A 20,236-nucleotide genomic window follows, 5' to 3' on the forward strand; every position below is an offset into this window, starting at 1 on the left:
CGTATTTTTAGAAGAGCTCCTCAGTTTTTCTGCGCTCCTGATACCAGGAGTAATTTTCGCTGAAATTTCTCCGATTTGCTTAGTTCTAAGAGGAAGTGGCGCGAAAATTTGAGATCTCATGCCCTCTCAGGCAAGCATGCATGCCTTCAGTCACAGAGCGTCGACATCACATGCAGTCAATCAATGTGTCCGTATTTTTAGAAGAGCTCCTCAGTTTTTCTGCGCTCCTGATACCAGGAGTAATTTTCGCTGAAATTTCTCCGATTTGCTTAGTTCTAAGAGGAAGTGGCGCGAAAATTTGAGATCTCATGCCCTCTCAGGCAAGCATGCATGCCTTTAGTCACAGAGCGTCGACATCACATGCAGTCAATCAATGTGTCCGTATTTTTAGAAGAGCTCCTCGGTTCTCCTGTGCTCCTGATACCAGGAGCAATTTTACGCTGAAAATTCTCCGAACGAACCAATTACAAGTGAAAGTCATCAAGTGACCTCCTCAGCTTACGTGTCCTCTGGATATCGGGAGCAGTTCCACGCTGAAATTCCTCCGATTCGCTTAATTCTGATTGGAAGTATAGGGATTCCATTACAGATCGAGTATACACCTCGTTAAGCACGAAGGTGTAAAACAGATTTCAATGCATTTCTGCGATTAATTCGACATATTCAATTCAAGTATTTTTATTGATACTCCAAAGCTCATTTCACAAACTCCAGGTCATAATGTCTGTGGTTTATATATAATATATATATTATATCCTATACTATATTCAACTATAATACGTATTTCTTTATACATTATACAGTTACACATGCATATGTCATTTTTATAATTATTATTATTGTATTTTACAATTTTTAGGTCCACGGATATCAAATGTGTACGGTATAGCATACTAATAACTGGCAGTGGAATGCTATTTATAAATGTTGAATGAATAAACAGGTATCGAGACCGATATCAGGACAACAACAATCAGAATAACATTGATATCCGTAATAATAATAATAATAATAATAATAATAATAATAATGACGCTGCATTTGCAATCAAATAAACGCAACTGATGTACGGTACAATGTAATTGTATAGTAATATAGGTACTGGAACCTCTCTGATTGCTGACTGACACATAATCCCGCCCACAACCTATAGTTGTCCGAAATTGATTTAATCAATAATTAATAATAATGGTAATGATAATAGTCACAATTACAATACTTATACGTAAATGTAGTTAATAATTTGTTTTACTAGCTCCACTTCTTTGGCTTGTGGACTGACAGAGAGATATCATACCTCCAGATTTACTTTCAAATCTGCGCACGTATGTATGTACGTTTCATGTATTACCTCCATCATTCGATAAGTTAGAATGAACGTTTATTACAAGAAGATATGAAAAATAGAAAAATGCACGGAGTAAAATATTTTCCTTTCATTTACTCTTCTTGTGTGACCACAATCTTGATAAATTATAATCAAGAAATTAAAATATCCGACGTAATATTATTGTAGGGCATAATGATAATATTATAATTAATAATAATAATAATAGTATTAAGGTAGTGTTAAAATTATTAGTAACGTGAGGCCTGTACAAAAGTAATGTAAGTATCATACGAAAATAAAATACATTTTATGACATAATACGAGATCTCAACTATAGCCATACAATGTGCATACATGTACACACACGTCCAGCAACGTATGTACATAGGTATATATTTATAGAGACTTGGCGTTCAATCTGTGAGGGAGAGGGAGATGGAGAGAGAGAGAGAGAGAGAGAGAGAGAGAGAGAGAGAGAGAGAGAGAGGATAAGAAAGAAAAATGAGATAATCGTTGTATCTCGATTGAATAAATAAATAATATATAATAATAATAATAATAATAATAATAATAATAATAATAATAATAATAACAACAACAACAACTATAACGACAACCGGTGACGTACGATTATTATTTATTATAATACAAGACTTATCTCTTTTTCCTATACAATATAATAAAAAATAAAAAAATCAACATAACGGGCCTTGTTATAGCCCCATATTTCGACTGCAGTTGTTTACTTTTGTTTTTAATACAACTATACTATATTATGTATATGAATATACACAGAGACGCGTAAATTACTATCAGTAGCAACAGTGGTAATGTAAGAATGATCAATAAACGCTAGTGTTACGTATTCAATTATTATAATAGTATGCGTGCATCATCGATGGGTATATATTTATATACATAGATATGCATATAGTGTTTTGACAATTGTGTAAACGCTGCGCACTTTTTCCATTATATTATAATACATTCGTATAGAACAGGTATTTAACTGACTAGTATCGTTCGTTCATCACACGCCAATCTCTAGATTCGTTGAGTTTCAATTTTCCATTTTCGTTTCCTTTCATGTTTTTTCTATCTCTCACTCTCTCTGACATTATCGGTTATCATATTTGTCACTTTAAATTATCACCTGCAACTGCATCTCAATTCTACATGACGAACAAATCCTGATAACAAAGTAAAATATTACAGGAAATTATAAGTATACTCTGACCGCGGCTTATTTTTTTATGTACATAAATTATTTGATCGATTGTAATAATAACAATTATAATGATAATTTTCAAGCGAGACGAAAGAACAAAACGGACAGGAAACATAAGACTAATAGCGAAGTGAAACCGAAATAAAATAAAAATAAAATATCACTGGGGGTAATGTTTACGCATACGATCAGTCTGGAAGAGGAAAAATTTGTCTAACCGCGAATCAGTATGATTACCGTAAGGTGTAGAATGATAATAGGAATAGTAGCAATAAAAATGATAATATCATTAATAATGGTAACGACAATAATATTATAGTGAATCGACATCCTGAGAAGTTTGTTAATCAGAGACTGAGTGACGGTTACTATTGCTACTATTATTATTATTGTTGTTATTGTTGTCGTTGATTTAACAAACAATTGCGTTGCTTTTACTTACCATCACGCGATAATATAGACTATAGTGATACATATTTTATATTCATAAATAGTTAATTAGCGTTACCTATATGCTCGACTTGTTAGGGGGTTAGGCGGCAATTTGGTAATCGCAATTTACAAACTAAACTACTTATATAAATTTCGTCCACCTTCTTTCTTACATTCTTTCTATTTAGTTCCTTATACTGCTAGGCTATAATACATGATATTTACACTTGATTATACGTACATATCTGTCGGTCTATTAACCTATCTATACATACGTATTCATACATACATCGGTATCAAATGTGTACATTTATTGTTAATACGTGTCGCCTGTATATACGTGTAGCTTTCGATACTGTAGCTATTAATTACACGACAGCAACGCGTGTCGTTGTTATCATTATTATTATCATCATGGTATCATTAAGCGTTCGTTATGTATACAGTATAGCCATAAACATATATTACATAGACGATTAAATAGATGATGAAATAAATAAATGACAGTTCACTTTATAGAATTGACAATAAATTAATATGAACGATAATAATCATATAATGATAATAATAGTAATGATAATAAGTATATAATAAAGATATTGAAAACTGATTTACCGCTATCATATTTCGAACGAAAGAGGTATTTATACGATATATTGTACGTGTACACAATTTTGTTATTTTGTTCTCGCAATATACTAGCCATAGAATTCAGTCTTTTAGTATTATACATACATATATACTCGTACGCATCGTACATAAATACAAATATCTCTGTTTCTCCCTGAATTTGTAATAATAATGATAATAATAGTCAACTAATACCAACGATAATTGCTAAAACGGTCGTTGGAGTATTATTATTATTATTATTACTATTATTATTATTAGTATTAGTATCATCGTTAATGGTATTATTATTATTCTTATCATTGATACTACAACTTTTTTTTACGGCAAATAGTAGAAAAAAGGACTTGGAAAAAATTACTCAAGAAATTTTGAACGGTCACACAAATACCTTAGCGAACGTGAAAGCTTTTTCCTCACAACCGTGAACAGAGAGAGAAGTTGACTTAATTAATTTATCGAAGATTTATATATATTTATACAGATAAGAATTCTTCGATAAATATATGTATATATACGTATATATATATATATATATATATATATATATATATATATATATATATATATATATATATATACACATGTGTATTGATGGTTATTTTAAACAACTCACGCATTTTACACACTCTTTTTCTTTGGTTTGATTTTCTTGTTCCGAGATGTATTATCAATATACACATTATACACGTACATACGTATAAAGTAGTCTCTCGATCGTTGGTTCATTTTGTTGATTTTTTTTGTTTTCAAATATTGTTTCTAATTTTTCCTCCTTACACAGTTCATTTTACGCAGTATCTTCTATATTTTGCTTTTATTCTTTCCTGACATAATTAATATGTATATATCATAATATTCTTCTTCTCGCTCGTTTGGCGTAATATTTTCGTTCGTTTTTGGCGTATCTCCGTTGCACAAAGATGCGAACCAGGGCGGAGAAACAGAGAGATAGATAGATATATAGGCATAGAGAGAGATAGAGAGAGAGAGAGAGAGAGAGAGAGAGGGAGAGAGAGAGAGAGAAAATTTGCGTTCTTGTGCAATTACAGGTATAACAAGACCGATTATTACGTGATGAATATTGTCCAATAGTATAAACAACAGTAATGGACAGCTTCGCGTTACGTGTTCGTCACAGCAGCGGCAGCAGCGGCACCATGGTGATGATGATGATGATGGTGCAAACGTGGCCCGTAAGCGAAGCTAACCTCGCGTCAGGGGTAGTCGGGGTGCATCAAGTTGTACATGACCGCGAATATCGTGCAGGCGGCGTAAACACCGAGGGCGACCCACCACAGCAACTGCTCGTGAAGTCGTTGCTCGAAATTCTTCAACACCAACAGGCCGATCGTCAGCCCCGCCAACGCCCCCGTAAGGTGAGCAACGTACGACACAGGCGGACCCATTTGCTCGGCGGCGTACCTGTCGTATATCGCAAAGCCGACGTCGGCGCTCGCTGTAATGATGAAAGAAACAAGACAAATTACTAATTTGATGGGAATGACGTAAGCAATAATGAAGATCAATCGCACAGGTCGGCAAAAAAAATAAAAAAAATATATATATATATATTTTTTTTATATATATATATACATCGGTGTTTATTCTTCCCGGTTTAAACGAGTAAAAATCTATCAGTATAACATTGAGAATCACTACAACTCGATACGCACTCTGCAAGACTTTGTTAGTTGTCGTTTCATTATTTCCTTCTTTCTTTCCACCAAGAAATATTGTGAAATTCGATGGAATTCCAAGGGGCGAAGAGTGCAGGTGAGCCAGAGGTGAGCAAGGGGCGCGGGTTTATAACGTCGCGTGGCAGCTCAACTCGCGTATACATTATACATCGTCCACTCACTTTACATGGTTTACTTACACTGTAGGTACCACCACCACCACCACCACCTAGTGTACATAAGGGTGCTATCGTATAATATAATGTATACTTGTACGGCTTTCCACAGGGGATAAGTCCGGCCTGCGTACAGTAAGGTGTACACGTATACCTACTAGGTATAGCTGTATATACGGTTAAATCAATACAAAGTCAACGGGCTGTAGTCTGAACTCACTCACTCACTCACTCTTTCTCTTTCAGTTGCACTGTCCTCGTTGCTGTAGAGTATTTCGATTGTCGACCAAATTACGAGCAAAGACTGTTCTTGTCGGGGACGAGGAAAGAAACGAAATTGAAAATAAAAAGTTGGAATTGAATGAAAATCTTTACTTTGAACAGTTTTATTTATCAAAGGATCGAGGTAACGGGTAACGAGTATATATTGTCGTAGTGATCAGGCCGGAACCAAACCGATCCAAAGAAATTAACTCTCCAGACAAATTTTAAAAATCAATAATCATACCTTACTCTCTGATAAAAACGCTGCAGTAAGACCCTCGAAAATAATCTGGTAAATCTTCGTAAAATACGAGTCAAAAAGACTTCCTCGGCTACACATATAATCGGATTCCTAAATGTTTCGCTGTATTATATTACGAAAGTGTCGATTAGCGCCGATTAAAAGCTAATCGTCTTTTGAAAATAAACATACAGTTTACAAAATACTCAATAAGCCTACAAGCGAAAGAAATAATTTCGTTAGAAATGCAAATTGCATACATAGTATATATTATATACGTTACAGGTATGTGTTTTTTCAAGTCCGTATTCGTAAGCGTTTATTGTAGCGTACGCGAGTTGTTCAAAGTTGATGGTAGTTGGTGATGGTGGTAGTGGTGGTGGTGCTTTTTCCGTAATTGGATACTTTCGCAGTTGCGCTGCCGCTACCGGTGCTACAATTCGTGAGCTGCGAAAAAGTCTTTCATCCTTTCTTACTTTCTTTCTTTCTTTATTTCTTACCACGATTCTTCATTCCATTCCCGTATATTTTCCACTCCCTCTTACCCTTTTCCCTCTTTTCCCATCCCCCGCATCGCGTTACCCCGTCACTCTCACTCTCCGGCTCTGTCACTCTCATCTCATTTTCCGCGAAGGCTACTTCGCTGCCACGTTTTCTCGGTTCTACTACACCCTGGAGAAGGAAGCTGGTACACGTTGATGCCGCTGCTGCTGTTGCAGCAGTATTATCGAAGAGCCGGCGACAAACCCAACCTCGCGAGAATGAAGGAAGTAAGAAAGGAAGGGCAGAACCCCCAAGGAGCTAAGTCGACAATTCGAATTGGCCGTGACTCGATTTCGTTATACTAGTTTCGAAACCCTGTTCCGTCAGCTAGCTCGTCTGACCAAGTCTGTAGCCGCCTTCCTCGGATCGATACCTACGTTCATTTTCGTCATCGTCGAGGAGTGAACGAATCACATACATCTTACTGCTGCGAATCTGAGAGGAAACAGCCTTGGCTAACGGGTATTATAATTATACAATTCTCCTTCGTTATCGACAAGTCAAATGAGTTGGATAAAAATGAGGGTCAAAGGTACGCTGGAAAATTAAACGAGAGTATAAAGGATTCTGTATATGAAAGAAGAGCAATCATCGATTCTCGTCATCGCCTGATCGAACTTTGTGCAACAAACAGACGTAGAAAATTGGTCGTCGACGAAAAAGGAGAAGAACCCAATCAATGAACCAGTGCAGCTGGTGCAGTGGCTACCTCACCGCTTGACTCTTCCTTCTCCTCCTCGACCTTTTTCCTCAACCCGAAGGTAAACATCCTCGTGTCGCGTTGTTAAGCCGAGTGTACCAATATTCTCAAGTACCTCAAAACCTTATTGCAACTTCCTCTTACCACCACCACCACCGCCACCGTCACCGCCACTATTACTATTATTGCTACTCCTTCTGGACTGCAGGGAATTCGTTGTGTAGCATCACTGCAATATACATACGATGTGCGCCGTGCGGTTGAAGAGCCTTGCAGAGATGAGAAGAGGGGGAGGAAGAGCATACCCGGAGGACGAGGCTGCAGTTCTGGCCCCGGTTTTGCGGCTAGGAACCACTACCGTAATTGGATTCTCATCGTCTATCGAGAGAGAGAGAGTGAGAGAGAGAGAGAGAGAGAGAGAGAGAGATACCTATTCAAAGAGTTCTAGGGAAGGATGTTCAGGATACGGAGCGCATCACGGATAGGTACCTGTATATCTACGTAGTAAAGTGAAAATGGTGAAGGGAAACTGATTCCTTATATGACGATGAAATTCGCCAATAAATATGTATACAGTCATATTGCTTTTCACCCTAACCTAACCTAACGCAACGTAGCCAGCCGTATACAAAGCCCTCGGGCTTGTACGATGGATCGTATAACGCGTCTCTAATCGCTTTCGGGTCCGTCCGATGGAGGATCGACCGACCGAGTAAGCGAGGGGGATTTTATTGGCCGGTATAAGCTGCCCGGCGTCGAGGATGCGGCGAGTGGAGGCCAAGGAGTAAAACGAAGAGGGTTACCAAATGAGGGAGGCGAGTCTTTATAATCCGTTATATACCGCGTATTATAATCCTAAACTCCTGAAATCGATCATCCAGCTCGATTATAGTATCGGCCGACGGTCGGCTATTAGTTCGGCTGAACAGCCCGACGAACGGACGTCTGTCCGGATGGCCGAATTGGTTGCCGATCAAATCGTTTCACGGTTTCCCCGATCCGCTCAGTCTGCGGATATCCAAGATGACCTCACAGAAATGTAACATGGTGCCCGTGCATCTGACAACTGACTCAACCCGAGGTCACTTATTTATTTCCGTATATTTTGTTCACTGAAAATGACAGTTACAAACGTTAAAGGAAAAATATATCAAGAGGATATTACGTTTTTTTTTATTTACGTTATTTAGATGGAATTTGGCGCCTATACGACGCGGCGACGTCACCTTGGATATACGTTTTCCGATTTCTTCGACTAACGCGTACGCGCGTTGTTTTGCCTTATCTTCTTCCTTACACCGTGGTTGCAGGTAAGCCGGATATTCGCGATACAGTGGCTAGTCGGGGTGTAAACGTGGAAACCTTGGAAGTGCAGTGTAGCACTAGCGCGGTGCAGGGGTCGACCGACCTCCTTCTCCATGTGGAGGAAAAAGAGACTCATTTTAGACCCGCGGAAGCCTGAATAGGGAGGTCTGTGCGTCTTCGTTGCCTTCGTTCTCCATCCTCCTCAGGATACACAAAAATATCGCATCATCATCATCGTCATCGTCATCGTCATCGTTATCATGGCCCATGCAAGCCAACGCGTATGTAACCACGTGTATAATAATTTACACCCAGCTAGCTGAACGTTCCGCCCCTGCAGAGATCGTATCTTTTTCCATTAAAAGCCGGACATCATCGCAGCGTGGTGACACATTTTGCGATTTATACCGCTTCGTGGTAAGGCTGCATCACCTTCCGTACCTACCATCAACGACGAACCAGATGCGAACCTGAGATATTATCCGTTGACGAAAGAGTCGAGTTCATATACGGTGAATGAACGAATGAACGAACGAATGCGGGTGTTCTCCTCGTTGGTTCTGTCGCTTTCTCAAAATCTAAAGGACGATTTTTAATTATTCCTCTATTCTCTTCAAACCTTCAAGTTTTGGTCAAAAACTTGGCAGTTTACAGCCTGCAACTGGTTTCAGGTGACTTTCTTCGATTGAAAACGCTTCAAAAGACACGGAACAATACTGACTCAGAGAATAAATTCAACCGGGTCTTAAGTCGACTGATTTCAAACAGCGAAATGACTTCACGCGAATGACAGCGTGATCACGAGTTCAAACGGTTTCGGGCAACTAGGACTGAACGACTTCAACTACATAAATCGAAGCAATTTCGCGACATTCAACCGAATTCGAGTAACAGCACGACTAAGGTACACCTCCCCTGTAAGGCTTAATCGATTCAGCAAACGCTACGATTGTCAAGTCTGCTAGTTACGCGAATTAAAAGGACTTTGTACCAATCTGCAACATCGCGAGAAAAAGGTTAATCGTCTCCGGGAAGACTGTACCTACTCTGTCCATGGACTTTCATCTCATTATTCTATCATCTACCGGCATTGGGTATACATATATATACGGTGTACCTACCGTGCCGATATCGAGTAACGGGCTTGACTAGCTTCGCGAGTATAATAACTTGTGAGAAAACGGTGTTATTGGGTCCACAATGACACGGAAGAGGATGGGGACAATGGGGAGAAAGGAGGCCAGGAACTATTGGAAGTCTGGAATCCCGTGCGTTATTAATATTACCAAGCGGACAACTGCGGAGGGGTTAACGCCGATCCGATTAATGCTTACGATTATCCGTGCAGACTGAGCGATCCCGAAAATATGCCAAGTGTCGCGAGAAGATTTCATCTTGGTAAGACGTTGGGTGCGAATTGATACGATCAAGGTTGTCTCGGCCTGCAACAAACTTACCGATAATGAAAATCCCGATCAGCCTGACGATTCCAAACTCCATATTATTGTAGTTGAGCAAAACGTTTGCAAGATGAGCGGCAAGAAGAGCGTAGACACCGCCACTAGCCCCGACGAGATAAACGTCCGTGTCGAATACAGACGTGCCGAGAGAACCTGAAAATATAAATTCATCATTTTTCACGTAGAAACGATTCGTCGCCTCGGCGACAAGTGGAATTTAATAAAAATCTCCGATTCTCGTTCGGATAATGAAATAATTTTAAAGAAGCACAAAGCCTGCGGAAATAGAGGGAGAGGAAAAGAGTATACCGCGTACGGCTCGGCGGTATTCGATTCGGTGACGTTAAAATTGCCTCTCGAATCGCGATTTAATCCCCTGGTGACTCGCGATGATGATGCTGCCGTTTCACTTGGTCACAGAATTTAAACGATCAAAATGAGAAAAACACGGAAAAAAGGGGGGGGGGAGGAGGAGGCGGATCATAGCAATTCTACGGTGTGGGAAATTACACTCCGAAACCCGTTAAATCGATACGGACCCATTAATATCGTCGAGAATTCCCACAAACGGTATTATTGGAACGGATAAAGTAAAAATAAAAATACAAAAAAAGTGTTGTAAAGGAAAAGCAAGAAAATCGTCCAATTCCTCTTAATCGTGCGTTTCGTATTCAATTTGCTTTTACAATTTATTCGAAACGGGTATAATACAAGGTACGATATACGTTGAATTACGAAGAGCTACGTAGAACGAATGAAGGGGATTGAAAATTATGCATCACGTTTATATGCAGGGTATCTGGATTGGGGAACGTCGAAACCGGATAGAAAAGAGAGAAACTGTCGTCTTTCTTCCCGAATAACATCCCGAATACGTTTCCAAAGCACAAAGTGAATAATATGTAATAACATTGCCCAGCCCGACGCTGACGGTGACCGAAATTTTAACGTTTTTATAAAAAGAAGGAAAATGAACGAAGAAAAAAAAAAAAAAAACATCGGCACGGTGGATGGTTTATACCGCGTTCGATTTTCACGGTATGTGTGAATATGAGCAGCAGTGCGTACATTATTGTAATGCTCATATGCGTTAACGAGTAAATTGTGTAACGTCTGTCGAGTGTGTGTTTCATTTTTTTTTGTTTTTTTTTTTTCCATATACTTGCAATTTTTTACGGACCACCGATCGACGCAAATTTAATCAATTTTTTTCCTCTCTCTCTCTCTCTCTCTTTTTCTTTCTCCCCCTCCGACTTTTTACACCAACGGCAACGCAACAGCGGCAGCAGCAGCAGGACAAGTAATCTGATAAATATACGTATTATGTAAATGCAAATTACAGGTATATGTATACCTAATACGGTAGGATATATTTCCGTATAGGAGGCATGCATGCGCCATAACGCAGCAACGGCAACGGCAACAGAAGCACGGAGAGCAGCCCGGACCTTTATAATAACTTGCGTGCAATTTATACCCGGATATCCATTGTTCACTCTGCCCTCCAACCCTCCCTTTTCCTCTATAAAACGTCAAAACTTGAATATTTGTTATTTTCAAATTTCGGGATCCACGATGCCGGTAACGCCTCGTACAATATTCGGGTTCTCGGAATACAGGTTGTGCCAAAGGAAACGACCAAAACTCTTCCCTATTTTTGCAACTTTTTCTCACAGAACCGAATTGCGATAATTCGCTCGTTAATTGGATATTGCATAGTAATAATGATAATAACAACATAATTTACAACCGAAAGAATATTGCGTCGCAGCCGAAATGCGAAGAGAGAGAGAGAGGAGAAAAGAAGTTGAGCAGAATTAAAGAGGCGCGATAAAAGAACGAGTGATAGAGAAAAGAGGAAAAAAAGAAACGAAAGAATGGGAAAAATAAAGAAATTCCTCAGCTTTGCGAGCACGAACGAATTGCTTCCTTCGCTTGCCGCTGCAGGTTGCGTAGTCGCCAAAAAGGGTTTTTTCCCCCCTTCTTCTCGCCGCACTTTCTTTGTTCGTTTTATTCTTTCGATAGAGAGCTGAGTATCGTGAAAATCACTTCTCACTTTCTTTCTTTCTTTCTTTCTTTCTTTCTACCTCTCACTTTCTCTCTCTGTGAAGCCTCGGAACGAAAAAAGAGCGAAATAAAGAAAAAAAGGAGAAATAAAAAAAAAAAATAAAAAATTCACAAGATATATCCGATCGTGTGGAATTATTGTGGCACCCTTGCCCACTTTTTTTTCTTTTTCCTAAGTGATATTTTTTTTTTCATCCCTCTCAGCTTTCAGTGACGTGAACGGTTATACGGGTATAAAATTGTACTTGAAAAGGAATTGAAAACCTGTACGAGGGATGAAGTGAAGAGAAACCAAAAAAAAAAAAAAGAAAAACAGATATTTTAATCAGTTGTATAATCTACGGTGAAAAATTACAGACGCGAATCGAAGATTGATGAGAAATTAGAAACGCGAGAATGCATTAAAAGTGTAAAATAAATCGTATCACATGTATAGATTGTCAAGATGTGTACGGAGTACCTTCAACAAAATAGCAACAACAACAACAACAATAATAATAATAATAAATAACTATACCAAAAAAATGAAAGAAAAAAAAAACGCACAAACATCAATTGATAAAGAAAAAGAAAAAACCAGGAGTAAGGTAAAGAGCGTTACGACGACGATTTGTTACACTTTTGGTATGGTTAATTTACGAAGGAACGGTAAATATTCATCGTGGCGTTGGGAAGAGAGAGAAAAAGTAAGAGAGATACACGGGCATTGCGAGTAATTGAGACGAATGTAAAAAGAAAAGAATTCAATTAAAATAAGAAAAGAATGCAGAAAACCGTTCGCCAGGGATTGAAGTGCGGTTGTTACTACCTACCTGTTATAAATTAACAAGTTAATCTCGCTTGTTTTACCCATCGTTTAGCTAATACAAGCAATTTAATCCGACCGTGGAAACTGCATACAAGTCACGCCGCCCGATTAAAATCTCTTCCGTCAAGCTTGACGTTTCCTTTCGCCTTGTTTGCTTTTTTCTTTTTCCCCTTGTGTTGAAAATTAATCACCCTTGCATATTTCTAATGTGACGAACGAAACGTGACAAAAATAGTTTAAAATAAATGAACAAATAGATATGCTCACCGGCGAGTACGCCCGCCATGTAGACGGCGGCTATCCTGAAACTGCCGTGAACCATCTCCAGAGGAAGACCGACGACCACCTGTACCCCGAGGTTGAAGAGCAGGTGAAGCCAGCTGAAAGAAAACGAAGCCAAGTCTTAGTCTTCGACGTTACACCTACTCGCGCCTTACGTCGAATAGGTCGGTAGGCTGGAAAGTGGATTTAGAATTTAGCATCTTTCGCGTTCAAACGTGATATTCGTTCTTTTGTTCACCTCTACTTTTTTTTTTTACAACTCTAATTCAACATCTCTGTCACGATTATAGAGAAATTGAATTCTCGTACGTGAAGGGTAAAAAATTCCAACAACTGTCTATATAATAATAATAACAGCAACAATTGTCAAGGATCGGAAGAGGAAGAAGAGGATAATTAATTAGCGAATAGAACAGTAAAGTGATTGAAAAAAAAGTATTTCGAAGAAAATTGTAAGAGCGAAAGAATATATAATAAGTATAAAATGTAAGTGATAACAATAACAATGACAACAATAAAAATAACAATAATAATAATGAAGGTAACGACAACTCCGAGAGTAGAGAGAGAACGAGAGAGAAAGAGAGAGAGAGAGAGAGGGAGAGAAAGAGCAGCGCCGTAAGGGAGAAAAGCGCAAAGACTAAGGAAGCGGAGGAGAAGGATGAAGATCAGTAGGAAGTCTTCTCTTTAATTAGAAACATCTCATTAAAGTTTCACCCTTTGACTTTTGTGCTCGGGCAGGTCGAAGAAAGATAAGAGGAGACCGGAGCTGCAAGAAGAGGGAAGAAGCGAGCGAGGTATGTTACACAACGTATAATATACCTTGAAATGGTGCAGAGGTACCATACCTATGAGGAATTGGTGCGTGAAACAGCAACAGCAGCGGCGCAGTGGCAGCGTTAAGGGGTATAACTGTCAGCTATATTACGAGATAGTTGGAGGATAAATGATAAAAGGTTGTATCAAAGCGTGGAGGGTGAGGGGAGAGAAGAGCTTGGCAGTAAATTAAATCCTTTCCTCAAACATTACAGCCAAGCGATGATTAACGATGACACGTATCGGTCAAGGATCGTTCACTTTTTCTGTGTAAAGTGAAAACTTCTAACCGATTATTATGTCGGGAACGAGGTTTGGTATGATAGAATTGATATAAGACTATTTTATGTACCAACACTTTTATCGCTATGTAATTTTGTTTATTTTTTCAAAAAATACACTTTTTATCAAGAAAAATCAGCTTTTACATGTATACAGTGTTGCGGTACTCACTGGTCAACAAAATTTTTTAACAAGTAAGGTGATTACTGATTTTGAAATACTTTGTATCCTTGTTACAGAATCATATTTTTATTTTGATTCGATGAGGTTTTATTATTTATACTTTGTTACATTTACGAAAGAGTTTTGCAGGGCGAGAATCGAGCGGAAGACGACGAGAAAAGCTTGGATCCGAGAGGGAGAGAGAGAAGGGGGAGGGAGGGAGGGAGGTGGTGGAATAATCCCGCGAGAGAGAAGGGCGCGTAACCTAAGGTCCACAGTTGATTAATAATTATCAGGATAATCCAATTAAGCTTATGCATGGAAAGTGAAGTGGCAGAGCGGTACCGAAACGTTAGCCCGACGCCACCGTAACCACGACCCTCGTCAACGGGGCGCCGAACCCGAAACCCTGCAGGACTATAAGGTAACATCTACCACCACCACCACCACCACCATAGCCGTAACCTATCGGCGAATAATGCCGGGTTACAAGGGCGCCCGTGTTTCCCAGGGAACACCCGCGACCTCCTCCACCTACCACCTCTCGAACCCTCGGGAACTCTCGACTTCGGCAACGAACCGAGAAAGCGCCCGTTTTATTACGCCCGCTTTGCAGGACAGGCATTAATTGTTTATTTCCGATTTTCCCAGCTTCCTTTTCATTACTTCGAACCTTAATTCGTTGATTCCGCTTGATTTTTCTTCTCTTCGCGGGGTATCTTCTATTTTCACGCAACTATAATTATACCGTTAAACGGCAGGGTGGCCACTGAATCTCGATCGCGATATTCCCCAACTTCTCCAGGTTGTCCAGAGAAAAATCTTATAACTTTCCCTCGCCAATTCGTATAAATTGTTTGTGGCAAATTGAATGAAATAAAAAAATTGCACGTTTTCCATACGATAATTATAATTTTTATCCGTGTAAAAGTAGAGAGTAGAATAACCAATTTGGCAAACGATTCCCCGACTGTTCCAGGATTCCCGGATTCCGTAAAATTTCCAAGTTTTCCAGATTTCCCCGACCTTTGGCAACCCCGCAAAGATACCATGCAGCGTAATTTCTTATCGATAATTTCTTGTCGCCGGTAATCACCGTGTGAATCGACGAACTTGACGACGCGATTTCGAAGAGTTGTCGGTCGGTATCGTCTTCTTCTTCAACATCGGTCTCCATTATTCTGGTCAGACTCATCACCGTCGCCTTCAGCTTCGCTGTCGTGACACGATGCGATAAATCTTTCAATTTCCACACTGGCTTCTTCGTCCATCGTCATTTGTATACCCCAACTTTACAGCAATTTCTGCATTCGAGAAGGCGATAAAAGACGATCGAGTGTCTCGTCGTAGCGAGGCGTTGCGGAGTGGATCATGACCGTTTCACCGAAGCATCTCTCAGGTGTTTACAAGATATAACGTAATATCATGCGGGATATACACGTAACGCGAAGTGATGTGTAATACAGTAACCACAGTGCTCGTCGTCGTCGTCATCCTCCTCCTCCTCTCCTCCTCTTCTTCTTCTTCTTTCCCGCAATTTCATCCCTCTAGCCGCGATACAACGTTGCTCAGCCACCCTTAAACGACTCATCGAGCGGCGCACCATTTTCATATACATATTGATGCCATAAACCGCGTAACACAATTTTCTCAAATGACCTGAAAGGGTGAAGGTGGAGCTACGGGGGAAAATGGAAAGGGAGTGACTGACACTCGCGAAGCAACCGACTGCCCTGGCTGTGCAACCATTTCGGTAAGTGAATTTCGAGTTTACGTGACCGTGGGGCAACCCATACACTCAACGAAATCTCATGATACCAAAAGCTCTTCGAGGTTCTTTCATCTCCTCTTCTTCTCCTTCTTTCGAGCGATTGCTCACGTGATTCCGGCATTGTTTTTTTTTTTTAATAATGGAATGATCACTTCTTCTTCTTCTTCTTCCTCCTCTTTTCCTTCACGAGCCACTTGAGGGCATCTTAAATGTCCTTCACTTCGTGACCGATCCAACTCAAATAATAATTACTTCTTCTTCGCAAGTCGAGTATCAACTCCGGCGAACCAGTTCGCCAAGTTCTCAGTAAGAAGACGAGACTCTCCCTCTCTCTCTCCCCCTCTGCCTCTCTCTCGTTTTACCAGCTCCTCGATCTTCCCTTATTCCCATGGCAAAGATGAGGATGAGGCGAGGCGAAGTGCGGGGAGGAAGTGGAGCGCGGAAAAGTGCGTTAAACTTAACTCAGGATCACCTTTTCTCTCAACGGCGGTGAAAAAGTCATCCTGATATCTCTTCTCGCATCTTCTTATTTCTTTTCTCCCTCTCTCATCGAGGTTGTAGCAGCGCGCAGAAAAGAGAAGACGAGATGAATTAGAAGCAGATGATCATGTCAAGTTTTCAGAAATCGTCTTTCGCCTCGAAACAACATTTCAACCTGTCTTCTCTCTTTCACCGTCTTTGCGTTACACCTCAAACCCGTATAAATTATCTGTAAAAACGTTTATTCTTTCGACTCCTGCATCAAAGTAAATCGTGAAATTTCTCTCTCTCTCTCCTCCAATATACTCACTTTTACATCGTAGTACGTATAAGAAGAAGAGAACCGACTCGAGTCGAAAGGCAAGGCAAAGCAAATGAAAAGGGGGACGAGATTGGGTACGAGATGGAAATGCCATGACGGCTGATAAAATTTTCTCTCCTCCCGCCCCTGCGTCCATGAAACTGACCCATAAAACCGCACGTTTCGTTCAATCCACCGAATGCAGAGTACGATTCGGTTATACGAGCAGCAGAAAAAAAGGGTAGACGGTGATGAAAATTCTCAATAAAGATAAAAAAAAAAAAAAAATAAAGTCGACTGTTACGATTTATCAGCTGTTTAATTTCTCTTCTGGATTCTTTTTTTCCTTGCCTTTCCTTTCCTTGCTTGCGATACCAACAGCATCACGGCAGTGACAAGCAGCCTCGTCAGGAGTGACGATTTGGAATTAGTTTAGAAACATTCAGCATCTTCCTTTTCTTTTATCTCTCTCTCTCTCTCTTTCTCTCGAGGATTTACAATTGAATCCGTGTAACAGCATCTGTAGACTGCTGCGTGGGTTTGGTTGTAGGATGTGAAGGAAGGAAGGAAGGAAGAAACGAACCCCTCGCCTACATATATCATTGCAGAACAGGCTTCTCGGAGATGGCAAACTATTTGGACCACCGTGCAGAACGAACGAACGAAGAAAGAAAGAAAGGAAGGAAGGAAGGAAGGAAGGAAGGACGCGGAGTTATAAATTTCGGATCCCCGCTCTCGAGTAGGAGCGGTACAGGATTCCCAGGACCTTAAACCTCCGAAGCGTATCACCCGCCGGATATTAACAAATTAGACCTAAGCTAAGCTCAAGATGGATCGAATGATTTGATTCCGCCAGGCTGTTGCAGTTTAATTTCCTCGTTGCATATACGCCGTCGATCGATCGATCGATCGATCATCGGCACCGGTATCGGGGAAATTAAGCGGAATCAACCGTCTCGAATATCGTAAGTAAGTAAATAAACGGACACGTCAAAATTAGTTTTAAGGCAAGTAAATGTACACGCGTAGAGTGGTAACTTTCTCGTAAACGAATTGTTCCTTCAATTTTCACGATTGTTTTCCAATCAATTTGCTTCCGGCAATAAAAGTAATAATAATTTACATTAAGGTATTATAACAACAAGGCAGTCGATTTTGCACATGCTTACCCAGCGTGAAGGAACATGTAGAATGCGAACCTCCAGAGCTCGAGACGTTTGTCCGGTCGGTATATGAAGACACTGTCGATCGGAACGGGACCCGAGGGGTTGACCTCGCCCATGGCGACGGTGTAGTAGGTGAAAAACCCGAGCTGAAAAATACACCAAGGTATATTCTCGTTATACTTCTCTTCTTCATCCTCTTCCGCTTGCATTTATTTTTTTCATTTGTTTTTAGTTTTTCTTTTATTTTTCCACCCCACCGCGCTTCATTTCTTTCCTCGTAAAGAAGAGTTGGCTGCTGCTGCAGGTCGAGATAACGAGTGAATATTAAGATTTTCTTTCTCTTTCAGCTCCGCGACTTGGGTATTCTAGAAACCCTCGCGCGGCTAAAGGTGCGGGTATATATAATATAAATCAGCGAAAACAATATCAAGCGAGGAAGAAAAGGAGAGGAGAGGAAAGGGAGGGAAGAACCTTTCCATCGCCGTCGTCTTTCCCTGGGCCATCACCCACCGTCCCTTTTCCTTTGCCTTGTTTCACCACTTTATGTTTGTCATTCCGTAATTTAATTAACAAATTCCTCTCATCTTCCCTCCCTATCCTATCGCGACTCTGCTTCGTCTAATTTCCTCCTCTGCATGCCACTCGCTTACGCCTTCCAAACTTAACCCGTCATAATCCTCGATATCGGATACTTGTCACAATATTATTATTACCATCATTATCACATACAACGACGTGTTTATACGGACGGAATTCCGTCAAATATTCACGAAAAACAAAGGAAAATAACAAAAAAATAAATGAAATAAAACGTTCGTAATAATTAGGCTCCGGGTTAAAGTGTATCCATTAATTTCCTCCCGGAAGTCAGTCCGGGAAGAGTCGGAAATTCTACTTACGTACGCCTGCGCAGCTAAGGACGTGGATGCCGCGCAGAGTGTTACCGAGAAATGAAAAAAACGGAAGTGGTCAAACAGCCACATCATCCCCTGGGGATTTTACACCCCGCATAAGAATGGGGGAAAGGGTGGCACCGCACCGCATCGGTGGTCGGGTCTGAGGCTCGCTTATTCAATTCAGAACGCGATTCGCTTTTACGCGTGCCGTGCAGAGTTTAATCCGAATTTATGAATACCTACGATGGTGCCGGGGGGTTGGTCGGTTCGTTGGGTACGCGACGGCTTTCTACCTTCTCCTCATTCTCCTCCTCCTCCCCCTCCACGTATACAAAGAAGAGAGTACGCGTAATATATAGAGCTATATTTTCGCGCCGCCTCGTCCGAGAAAGAAAGAAAGAACGGAGACTGAATAGATAAAGAAATATGCAAAAATGAAGAAAATATATTCCTCTGTTTTCCCTTCCTCGTCTTGCGAAACTTATACCTTTAAACGACAATCGCAAGACAGTAACGACGAAAGGGGGAACGGACGTCCGGTGATGAGGGGATGAAGAACAGAAGGGTTGGAGAAAAAAAAAAAAATCCAAGATCCGTAAAAAATAAGAGAAAGAGAAACAATATGAAATGAAAAAAAGAAGGAAATAACGAGGAACATATCGCGTCAGCGGACTGATATAGTCGCGGCGAAAGAAGCGGTGCGAACTAAGGTGAGGAGAGGCGAGGAGGGGAGGAGAGGTAAAAGAGAAAAAAAAAAATTGTAGGACGGGATAGGAAACCTTATTACGGGGAGGGATGAAAGGCGGTTTTACAACCCCGCAGCTTCGCATCTCGGTGCTCCGAGGAACAAGAAGACGAAGAAGAATAAGAATAAGAAGAAGACGAAGATTACCTAACCCACTCTTCTCCCACCCTTCTTCTCACTCTCTATCTCTTCATAAAAAACAAAAACTGAAAAATGAAAGAAAGAGAGCAAAAAAAAAAAAGAAAAAAAAACAAGAAGAAGAATTTAAAAGGGTCGAACGGGGGTTTATATTACGTATACATGTATACGCAAAGGTGACGGAGACTCATTCTTATGTATAATGCAGCCGAAGTACGCGCGGGCGAAAATTTCATGCACAATCTTTGCAGTAAATTAGACTTGTGATTTTCGCATAAATTCTTTGTAAAAGTAAGTAAAAAAATATGTATTTTCACAGTATTGCGGAATAAAA

At 40.3% G+C, this 20,236-nt stretch overlaps 1 protein-coding gene across 1 annotated transcript in view; it reads right to left on the bottom strand.

The window, feature by feature from the left end:
- Window positions 1-4,164: 4,164 nt before the first annotated feature.
- LOC124186249 (protein rhomboid) overlaps window positions 4,165-20,236 on the bottom strand; it is a 146,952-nt gene continuing 130,880 nt past the window's right edge. Inside the window, exons 7-10 of the mRNA XM_046577799.1 lie at window positions 18,127-18,269; window positions 13,131-13,243; window positions 9,986-10,141; window positions 4,165-5,079 (exon numbers count right to left, since the gene is read on the bottom strand). Of these exons, the coding sequence (XP_046433755.1) occupies window positions 4,838-5,079; window positions 9,986-10,141; window positions 13,131-13,243; window positions 18,127-18,269 (654 nt within the window). The 3' untranslated portion in view covers window positions 4,165-4,837. The remainder of the gene's footprint in view (window positions 5,080-9,985; window positions 10,142-13,130; window positions 13,244-18,126; window positions 18,270-20,236) is intronic.

This window comes from Neodiprion fabricii, chromosome 7, assembly GCF_021155785.1.
Source record: "Neodiprion fabricii isolate iyNeoFabr1 chromosome 7, iyNeoFabr1.1, whole genome shotgun sequence".
In the NCBI taxonomy this organism is placed as follows: Eukaryota; Metazoa; Arthropoda; class Insecta; order Hymenoptera; family Diprionidae; genus Neodiprion; species Neodiprion fabricii.